General features: G+C 43.8%; 1 protein-coding gene across 2 annotated transcripts in view; it reads right to left on the bottom strand.

Annotated features, from left to right (window-relative positions):
• Positions 1-8,919: 8,919 nt before the first annotated feature.
• BCAN (brevican) overlaps positions 8,920-11,718 on the bottom strand; it is a 61,788-nt gene continuing 58,989 nt past the window's right edge. For both annotated transcript variants that reach the window (XM_073610140.1, XM_073610141.1), the window contains exon 14: positions 8,920-11,457. In XM_073610140.1, the coding sequence (XP_073466241.1) occupies positions 11,447-11,457 (11 nt within the window). In that variant the 3' untranslated portion in view covers positions 8,920-11,446. The remainder of the gene's footprint in view (positions 11,458-11,718) is intronic.

The following is an 11,718-nucleotide window of genomic DNA, read 5'->3' as shown; positions in this document are numbered from 1 at the left end:
AGGTCAAACACTGGAGAGCAAGAGAGGAAATCCTTAAGACAAGCTGAGGTCATGGAGACAAGCAGGAGACAGCCGGGTCGGTAGCGAAGAATCACGGAAACAAGGAATCGCTGGAACACAGGTAGAAACCTGAAGATCAATCAGCAACTTCAGCCATTGACTGGCTTTCTTATAAAGGCCACTGGGCATCAATCTGCGTTGGGGGTGTGCATAATTGTGTGCATGCTCGTTCTGACACGCGTCCATGAGCCAGCACGCATGCGCCCGCCAAGGCGCACCTGTGCACGCTCCTGTGCGCCAGCACGCCAAGGTACATCCGTGCGTGCTTCTGCGCATTCCAGCAGCCATATAAAGTACTAGCAGGAGTGCCAGGTTTTCAAGCACCCTGGATGGTGCCCTGACAACTGAGTCCAGTGCCTTGGTTATACACATCTCAGCCAAAAATACTATAACAGGTTTTACTCTACTCTATTTTGAAATTTAAATAAAATTACTATAATTGGAGGCACCAAGGGAGAGATTTCTTCACTTACTATCTGGTAGAGATAATCTTACACAACAAAAAAAAGTAAGTAAAAAAGTAAAAAACGTACTTCAAAAATACTGTGGGGAAATTTTCCCTCATTTCCCGTCCCTAGGAGACAGGAAGTAAAGACTTTTTTTTACGGTAAGTATGGGAATACTATAACCCAGTGATGGCGAACCTTGGCACCCCAGATGTTTTGGAACTACTTTTCCAATGATGCTCAACAAGACAGAAGAGTGCATGAGCATCATGGGAAATGTAGTTCCAAAACATCTGGGGTGCCAAGGTTCACCATCACTGCTATAACCTCTCTCTTATTTATTTTTGTTTGTTTCTTTCCCTGTTGCAGATCTCATTTCCTGTCCCTAGGAGACAGGAAGTGAAGGGAAATCTCCCTGCAGTAATTTTTTTTTCATTTCCCTGTTGCAGATTTTCCTTCACTTCCTGTCTTGTAAAATGTTGTCCACAGAACATGAAGTAAGGAAAAACCTCCAAAGAGTATATATTTTTTTAACGATAAGTAGAGGAATACTAAAACCTCTGATCTTTTTTTTTTTTATTTTATTTATTTTTTGTTTCCCTGTTCCAGATTTTCCTTCACTTCCTGTCTGGTAAAAGGTTGTCAGAACAGGAAGTGAGGGAAAACCTCCAAACAGTAATATTTTTTTTACATAAAGTAGGGGAATACTAGAACCACTGACATCTTTTTTTTTTTGCTTGTTTCCCTGTTGCAAAGTTTCCTTCACTTACTGTTCCACTTGATGGACCTTTTCCCAGACAGGAAGTGAAGAAAAATCTGCAACAGGGGAGAAAAAATAAAACTAAACTATATATATATATATATATATATATATATATATATATATACAAAAGTGAGTACACCCCTCACATTTTTGTAAATATTTTATTATATATTTTCATGTGACAACACTGAAGAAATGACACTTTGCTACAATGTAAAGTAGTAGTGAGTGTACAGCTTGTATAACAGTGTAAATTTGCTGTCCCCTCAAAATAACTCAACATACAGCCATTAATGTCTAAACAAACAAACAAACAACAAAAGTGAGTACACCCCTAAGTGAAAATGTCCAAATTGGGCCCAATTAGCCATTTTCTCTCTCCGGTGTCATGTGTCTCATTAGTGTTACAAGGTCTCAGGTGTGAATGGGGAGCAGGTGTGTTAAAATTGATGTTATCGCTCTCACTCTCTCATACTGGTCACTGGAAGTTCAACATGGCACCTCATGGCAAAAAACTCTCTGAGGATCTGAAAAAAAAAGAATTGCTGCTCTACATAAAGATGGCCTAGGCTATAAAAAGATTGCCGAGACCCTGAAACTGAGCCGCAGCATGGTGGCCAAGACCATACAGAGGTTTTACAGGACAGGTTCCACTCAGAACAGGCCTCGCCATGGTCCACCAGAGAAGTTGAGTGCACGTGCTCACCGTCATAACCAGAGGTTGTCTTTGGGAAATATACATATGAATGCTGCCAGCATTGCTGCAGAGGTTGAAGGGGGGGGGGGGTCAGCTTGTCAGTGCTCAGACCATACTCCGCACACTGCATCAAATTGGTCTGCATGGCTGTTGTCCCAGAAGGAAGCCTCTTCTAAAGATGATGCACAAGAAAGCCCGCAAACAGATTGCTGAAGACAAGCAGACTAAGGACATGGATTACTAGAACCATGTCCTGTGGTCTGATGAGACCAAGATAAACGTATTTGGTTCAGATGGTGTCAAGCGTGTGTGGTGGCAACCAGGTGAGGAGTACAAAGACAAGTTTGTCTTGCCTACAGTCAAACATGGTGGTGGGAGTGCCATGGTCTGGGGCTGCATGAGTGCTCCCGGCACTGGGAAGCTACAGTTCATTGAGGGAACCATGAATGCCAACATGTACTGTGACATACTGAAGCAGAGCATGATCTCCTCTCTTCGGAGACTGGGCCACAGGGCAGTATTCCAACATGATAACGACCCCAAACACACCTCCAAGATCACCACTGCCTTGCTAAAGAAGCTGAGGGTAAAGGCAATGGACTGGCCAAGCATGTCTCCAGACCTAAACCCTATTGAGCATCTGTGGGGCATCCTCAAACGGAAGGTAGAGGAGCACAAGGTCTCTAACATCCACCAGCTCCGTGAGGTCGCCATGGAGGAGTGGAAGAGGACTCCAGTGGCAACCTGTGAAGATCTGGTGAACTCCATGCCCAAGAGGGTTAAGACAATGCTATATGTAGCAATAACTCTCGGTGGAGCTGCTGGAATGGAGGACCACGAGGTAGCACTCTAACACATACCTGTTGGCCAGGAGGGCCAGCAGGTGGCTGTAAAAACGAACCCTAAAATATGGCGTCTGTCCCATAAATACCCTCTCCCAGAATGCAACTTGGAGGACCACCTCCACCGAGTCGTCTCCGGGACAGAGGAGCACCCATACGCTTTGACACGTTGCCTTTCCAACACTAGCCAGTGGTAACAGCGGCACCCGCCGGCTCAGTATGGAAATACCCGCAATGTCAGCCAAGTTGGAACAGAGGCAAATCTAACTTCCCAACGAACAGGTTACTAAATTTACCTATCAGATGGTAGATCGCAAATCTACCAGCGCTACATACTCCCCCCAATACAGTAGACATTGTCCCCAAGTCTGTCCAAAAACAATGACAGTAACTCCCAAGCCTGGGAGTGGGTATTTGAGCTTTTAAATAACTTGGATAATCAGAGAAGAAAGAAAGACAGCGGAAAGACATTATAAGACTTACATCTACAAAACATTATGTTCACGTCCGTAAACAAAACCATCTTATGACTGTACATAACCTCACTATCTATCTAGCTGAAAAGCCTCCCAGCTTGATAGGAGATCCAATAGTTCCTGAAAAGGAAAACTTATTAAACACACACATATACTGTACAATTTCAGGAGCAAAGCCCCATTTTAAAAAAAAAATGAGCCTCTCTTCCCATCATCTAGTATCAAAAAGAATCTTAAGGAGTCCATCCCTGTATAATAATTTTTTTTAAATGAAAGAAATCCGGCTAGCAAAACAGAAGTCCTCGGATTTGAAAGACTGAACAGAATATGCAGATCTTAACCATGAAGATCTCTTTATACTGACACTAACTATTTAACTTCAAAGTTCTTTTGTCTATAGTTACCAATAAAACCGGGGATCCGGCAAGGTCAGTGTCTTTCCCATTTTATCCACTGTGGTAATGAAATAGACAACGTCATCTTTTCCGGGCCTGCAGATGACTACTTTGTCAGCATAGATGTGCCGACCGAAGTTCCAGTGCATGAAACATCCACTAAAACGTTCATTCATTTTAACAGAACATCGAGTCTTTCGGAAAGGCTTAGGCACAGACAAATAGTCCCAAACAGCTTCACTGTACCAAAGTTCCCAATTAAGTTCAATCACTTGCATTATGTCCTGGGGCACATAGGGGAACTCCAAGCCATACTCCGCAGCCACACGCTTGTTCAACATTCTCTGCAAACGTGCAAGTTTGGGCAAAGATCTGTCTTTCCTTATACCAGGAGGCACACAGGAATCCAATGATTTGCTCACCATAGACCCAGCCGGTGTCTGTAGTGAACTAGCGACTTTCGACAAAGTCTCAGTAACAGTACTGTGCGGATCCACACAGGGTGACGTCTTCCCAGAACTCAGGGCTGTCCATTCAGGGAAATTTATAGCAGAGGCGATGTCTTCGCCTTGTGACCATAACAGCTCTTGTGACATAGTCTCCAAAAAGTCATCATCACCGGAACATTGTCAGTAACAACAGGCAAAGTGGTGGCCTGCCGTTCTCTCTCTGTAGTAGTAGCAGCTTCTACTGTGGCGATACCTGTTGCCCAATCCATCCGATAAGCACGGGGCGACGTGGTAGGTTGCTCCACCACAAACAAGTACTCTCCACATTGCGGACATCAGCCAAACGGACGAAGATGCACGGCCAGTCCTTCACATCGATGGCAGATCATGCCCAGTCCCTGAATATCTCCTGAGGTATACAGAACAAACCTCCCCTGCGGCTTCAAACGAACGTCAGTATCCGTAAGCATGGTTCCGGTCAGTACAGTATTCAACATAGTGTTTGCAGGGAACAATCTCGGTCCCGCAATTGGCTGCATCGCCGGAAAAGACATAGCCACACTCTGATCTTCTCAGCATGATCACGAGGCTTCTCTTTTCCTCTGGCGCCAAACACATACACGCGTCCCACGCGGTATCAAGTAGGGTAGGCTCCTCCCACTTGTTTCTCTGATCACGTAGCTTCCGGGCTTTCACTGGCGCCCGCCGCCTACGCACTCAGAAATAAAGTCCTGCAGCTTTAACCCCTTCTCTTCCTGCAACATTTTGACAAAGTCCAGCTCTCACCGTAAACTCCCGGTGAAACACTTCTCTGGGTTGCGAGAATTGACGGTCAACAAATCCCGGGCGACGCAATAACACTCGGTGGAGCTGCTGGTTTAAAGCGGGCTTGTTACCTTCACTCTCCTTCCCTCTGTTTCACCGGCACCGGGTCTAGGGTTCCGTTGAGTTTACCTCCGGACGATACAAGCACCAACACTTGAGTACGTTTTCAATGCTTTATTGAACAATTAACGAAGGAAGTAGCAGGAAAGAGGCAGAAGGGAAACTGCAGGGAAAGCTCAAATACCTTTCTGTAGGATTCTTGACAAATGTCCTTTAGAGTTGAATATTACAGTAAAATGCGCTCCCTTCGTGGGACACACTCTTTGCTCGCCTGGATAGGCCTCTCTCACTTGCCTAGCAGCCAGTACGTAGCACGAACAAAAGTCTCTGCCACAGACTTGTTTGGGATGAACCCGTACGATCCTCTGCCACAGGATGTATTGGTTTTGTGGTGAATGTCAGTCACAGTGCTTGAACCTTTAAGCCAAACCCGGCAACACTATGCTGTGAAGTTATTTTAGGATACCTCCAACAGAGTCACCAGGCCCCTCTCCAGACCAGCACTCTGCGTGATCCTTCCATGACGGGTCCTCCCCTGGGTTCTCCTCGATTGTCCAGCTTCTTCACTCTGGATAGACAGCTCAGGACCATTCCTCGGCTGCTGTGGTAGGACCCAGACAAGCTTCTGGGCCCACCCATGCTCCGCAGCGACGCGGGCCTCCGGAACGGAGGACCACGAGGTAGCACTCTAACGCATACCTGTTGGCCAGGAGGGCCAGCAGGTGGCTGTAAAAACGAACCCCAAAATATGGCGTCTGTCCCATAAATACCCTCTCCCAGAATGCAATTCGGAGGACCACCTCCACCGAGTCGTCTCCGGGACAGAGGAGCACCCATACGCTTTGACACGTTGCCTTTCCAACACTAGCCAGTGGTAACAGCGACACCCACCGGCTCAGTATGGAAATACCCGCAACGTCAGCCAAGCTGGAACAGAGGCAAATCTAACTTCCCTAACGAACAAGTTACTAAATTTACCTATCAGATGGTAGATCGCAAATCTACCAGCGCTACATATAAAATAATGGTGGCCACATAAAATATCAACACTTTGGGCCCAGATTGAACATTTTGCCTTTAGGGGTGTCCTCACTTTTGTTGCCAGCAGTTTAGACATTAATGGCTGTGTGTTGAGTTATTTTGAGGGGACAAAAAATTTACACTGTTATACAAGCTGTACACTCACTACTTTACATTGTAGCAAAGTGTAATTTCTTCAGTGTTGTCACATGAAAAGATAGAATAAAATATTTACAAAAATGTGAGGGGTGTACTCACTTTTGTGAGATACATATATATTTACACACTATATTACCAAAAGTATTGGGACACCTGCCATTAAATGCACATGAATTTTAATGCCACCCCATTAGGATGGTGAGGTCAGGCACTGATGGTGGACGAGAAAGCCTGGCACGCAGTCTCTGCTCTAATTCATCCCAAAGATGTTCTACCGGGTTGAGGTCAGGACTCTGTGCAAGCCAGTCAAGTTCCTACACCCAAAACTCGCTCATCCATGTCTTTATGGACCTTGCTTTGTTCACTGGTGCACAGTCATGTTGGAACTGGAAGGGGCCATCTCCAAACTGTTCTCACAAAGTCAGGAGCGTGAAATTGTACAAAAAGTCTTGGTCTGCTGAGGCTTTAAGAGTTCCCTTCACTTGAACTAAGGAGCCAACCCCAACCCCCAAAAAACAACCCCACGCCATAATTCCCCCTCCACCAAATGATTTAGACCAGTGCACAAAGCAAGGTCCATAAAGACATGGATGAGCGAGTTTGGGGTGGAGGAACTTGACTGGCTTGCACAGAGTCCTGACCTCAACCCGGTAGAAGAATGGTCTTTTGGAAAAATGGTCAAACATACCCATACACACACTCCTAAACCTTGTGCCTTGTGTACAGCCATCCTAGTAGAGTTGAAGCTGTTATAGCTGCAAAGGGTGGGCCAACTCAAGATTGAACCCTACGGACTAAGATTGGGATGCCATTAAAGTTCATGTGCGTGTAAAGGCAAGCATCCCAATACTTTTGGTAATATAGTGTGTGTGTGTATATATATATATATATATATATATATATATATATATATATATATATATATATAGTTGCTCCTCACAAATTTACTTGCCAGGAATAGCTATCCTAGTTGATTGTTAGAGATCTACTGATTTCTCCCTAAGTTTGGCCTTGTTGCACTTTTCTCTACTACCACTAGGTGGCCGGGTACTTGGTGGTACTAGATATGAGAAGGGCAATGGAAGGTCAGATCATGGGTATATGGGGTATCTCAGCCAATGGGCAGGTGTTTTCTTGATCCATTGGCCTGCTGGGAGAGCCTCTATATTTGGGTGGAGTCAGGTGATCGAGAGTCTGTGCCACCTGGATGGCTGTCTGGGTGAACGTGTGTTGTACTGCCCGGGCTGCTATGCCAGAGATTGGGCCTATCCCGGATACATCTGGCTGCTAGGCTGTCTGAGGGCCTATTCAGAAGCAAGAGAAGCAGCGCAGGGTTGGGATTGCGGCTTGCAGTCCAAACAAAAGTGACAGTTCTGCCGGCCTAAGAACCTGTCAGAGGTAGAGGGGAAGCTGTCGCCAGTAAGGGAACATCCAGAAGTAGCAGAGAGAGAGAGATATCACCGCTCTGAAAGAGGTCTGTGAGGAAAAAACATATTCTCCATGCTGGAAGTAACAGGTGCAGGCAATGCTGGTAATTAAGAGGTAAACGAAAAATCCTGGACAGCCGCACTCAAAAGAAATCTTCGATCTTTATTTAAATATGGTCATAAAAATACATGCCACAGCATCACAAAGCACGAAAGCTGACGCGTTTCACACTGTAATCAGTGCTTAATCGTAGCTATGATTAAGCACTGGCTACAGTGTGAAACACGTCAGCTTTCCTGCTTTGTCAAGCTGTGGCATGTATTTTTATGACCATATTTAAATAAGGATCGAAGATTTCTTTTGAGTGTGGCTGCCCAGGATTTTTCGTTTACCTCTTAAGGGAACATCCACCTAATTACCAGAGACACCAGTGAGTAACTGAAGCAAGTACCGGAGCAGCATTCTCACCAACTGGGGACGGTGAAGAATCTGGAAACTTCAGTGAGTATCAATCCAGGGACCCAGCCAGCAAAGGTGACGCTTGCAGAGCAGCCTTGTGTGTCAAGCCAGGAACTGAGCAGACCAGTGGGGTGAAGCTTGAGAGGTATCTTGAGTGCTAAACTAGGGACCCAGCAGAGAGGTGGGGGTGACGCTTGAGGAAGTTACCACCATGAAGATTGGAGAAGCTCAAGGAATTCAGTGGCAGTGAATCAGTGGGTCTAGTGAGAGACCGGGAGCTCAGTGGGCTGAAGAACTACAAGGAGTGATTGTAGTGAAAGAACTTTTACGTTTTGTGTTAGGAACTGTTAAAGACTGTTGCCTTAGGAGACAGCATTACTGCACGTGCAGATGTGGCGTCTTGCTGGATGCCTCTCCCCGCATGGCTGTTCTCAAATTGAAGTCTCAAAGTCTGCCAATTGAACTTGCAACTACTTAAGGGTGTCCTGGCCCTAACCCTCTCTCCCCCAAAAAAGTTTGGTAAGAGAAATAAAAATCTCTTTTGCATTCCAGAAGTGTCTGGCTCCCAATGACTTTAATCACTTTGCACCCATCATGCTTTACAACCCACTACAGATGGATGTCAGCTATCTCTGGCCTTGGAGGTTCTTGTTAGACCGAAGGAGGCCTGGGACCTTGCTACATATATATATATATATTTATATATGTATATATACACACACACACGCATATATATAATATGTAATATGGTGCCCCATGTATTTATCCCTAGGCAGCTGCCACTGCTGCCCAACCCTTTTTTACAACACCGGTAAAAAAAATGCACCCAGCTTGCTCTGCTTTTTATATAATTGGCTTTATTTCTTTATTTTACAGGCTTATAATCATCTGTAAAAGAAATGGTTCAAGTGTCAGAAGATTTATCATGTATAATTACTAAAAATGTTATTCCCATGATGCACTGCACAAAAAAAACATAAAACACAACATAGCACCTATACAAAACTGGAAGAGAACATTATACCAAGTGATGACCAAGTGCTCCTCCCTAAATAAGAGAAGGCAGACATGTTTGGGGCTGAGAAGTTATTTATAAGAAGGCAGTCTAACTATTCATCGAGGTTCAATGAATGCGTATATATAAATATGTAGCTATACATCTATATAGATATATATCTATATAGTATATATAGATATATATCTATATAGATATATATATACACATAACAGGCACTCATAGGTCCTCCAAAGGAAAATGAAGATAGTAATACATTTGTTTTATTAGACATGTGTTACTGATACTCTGTCTTTGTCATTTTAGTGAAACCAGGAAAAGTCCTGACCATGGTGGACTCCTAAAGTCCTGGCTACACATCTGTCCAAGGTTTTATTAGACAAGTGTTTTGGCGGGTCAACGCTTTCTCATGGCCTTGGAAAAGGCTGGCTGTGGCCTGCCAAAACATCAGTCAACTTTATTATTTTCTTCATTCTCCATTGGAAGCCCCATGTGTGCCTATTACAGTATATCCTTGTTGCAGATTACTATATTCATATGAAGAACCAAATCACCAAATCATTATCGTGGATTGAGTTGCTGGTCCCTCTATACTATATTATCATATATATATATATTCTACATTGAACCAGCATGCAACCACTGCATGCATTTTTATGAAGGGCCAAGACTGAGGTACGGTTTGGGCAGCCAATTTGGAACCAAAGGTCTGAAAGAATCAAAATGATCCTTTCAGTGGGTTGCAGAAACCTTACAGTGATAAGGCACAGGCAGCCGTAATGGGACAAACCTACAGGAGAGGGCAGTCAAAATATGTTATGAACAGCAGGATCATTGACCAACATATTCTAAAAGCAGCGATTTCGGATGTGGGCCAATAATAACAAATACTGAAGAGTCCCCAAATTTCAAAACCTATAAAATGTAGGATTACATACTTGGATGACCAATATTCAGGAAAATTGGTTCACTATAAGCCAAGACATCACCAAAGCAAGGTGATTCTTTCCATTTCGAGACGTGAGCAATATTCCAGTATTGATTTTAGGTCCAACTATAGCCATAGCTTTCGGTTTAGATAGCGTAAGAAGGAGTGGAAAATTCAGTCAGGTAAGTAATTTGCATAGATCAAATACCATTATTATATTACATTGTTTGATGTTATAAGAGCTTCTCCGTTGATTCCAAAGTATTTAGCCAAATTGACAAAATGTCACCTAAATCTCCATATTATGTCTCTAAATATAGGACAGGATGTCCTACAAGCTCATATAAGTATAAAGGTCATCTAGGATTGGATATCTTACAAGCTCACATAAGTATGAAGATCAGGTATCTACAAAGGTTTTTGGTCACCTTTTTTGGTTTTTGATATGTCCTACAATCTCATATAAGTTTGAAGGTCATCTAGGATGGGATGTCCTACAAACTTATATAAGTTTGAAGGTTATCTAGAATGGGACGTCCTACAAGCTGATATTAGTATAAAGGTAATATAGGATTGGATGTTTTATAAGCTCACACAAGTATGAAGATCATGTATCTACAAAGATTTTTGGTGCAAGGCATAACCTCAGGACAACAGCAATCTATGAATGGGTTGGATCTGTGAACAGCTCTTCCTACACCTAATTCAGACTGTCCAGCTACAACCTGTAAGTATTCAGTTACACAGTGATCATTGGTGTTAAAAGGTATAAATAGGACCCCTATAGAGGTGCACTGTTGGCTGTCCACCTCTGACCACCAACTTGTAATGGGTCTAAATAGGCCATCTAACACTAATATGGGCTTCATCATCATTTTGCTAGGAGGTCCATGCGATTGCCCTTTTGCTGAAATCCATGACTGCTAACCAATAAACTAGTGGTTTCTGGCCCTTTTCATCTATGAAAATCAGCCAAGGATGCTTAGCTGCCACTTATATAGTCCTTGGCTCGTTTGAAGTCACACTAAGGATGTGGTCAAACTTGGGTGGCAAAGAGAAAGTGAGATAGGGTTCTGTGGATTGTAGCAATCATTTGAGGCCCAGCTTTAATGTCTCTAGCAATATTCACAATAATTTTCTATCCTCATTACCCAGGAACCAGTTTAAATAAGTGGTTGTATCAATAGGCACACAGTATCACGTCTTCTTCATTGATGGACTTGCCATGGCCTTTCAGTGAAAGGGTTGAAGGTACTTGTGGTGTGGATGAGAGTGGTCTTAGTCAAATGCACATAAAACATTCCTGGTTGAACAAGGCCTGCCTTTCCTGCAGCAACAGGGCCAGGGGTAACATCACGTCCCATTGGCTACCAGGGTAACAATTCCTAACAGAGAGGCAAGAGGAGTCCCCAAATAAGGTCACATCATTGGAGAGCTGTAGAAAAAAAAAATCAGCAGTCAAGAACTCCAATAAAAAAAAACTTTAATCCCATTATATACAGTAACAAGTCAAAAGAATGCATTTATAAATATTCCAAAGTTCCAGAAGGATAATTTAAGATAGGACATCATAGGGCAATGGTCTCCAGGGGGGGGGGGGATGGGGGGCTTTGCTTGCCTTTATCTGGTCCTTGGGGCAATATTCCTCCCACTGATACAGGACACTATTCTACCAACTGACAGTGGCAATGGGGCA

The sequence above is a fragment of the Aquarana catesbeiana genome, linkage group LG13, assembly GCF_042186555.1.
Source record: "Aquarana catesbeiana isolate 2022-GZ linkage group LG13, ASM4218655v1, whole genome shotgun sequence".
NCBI lineage: Eukaryota > Metazoa > Chordata > Amphibia > Anura > Ranidae > Aquarana > Aquarana catesbeiana.
This window is presented reverse-complemented; position numbering and strand designations above follow the sequence as displayed.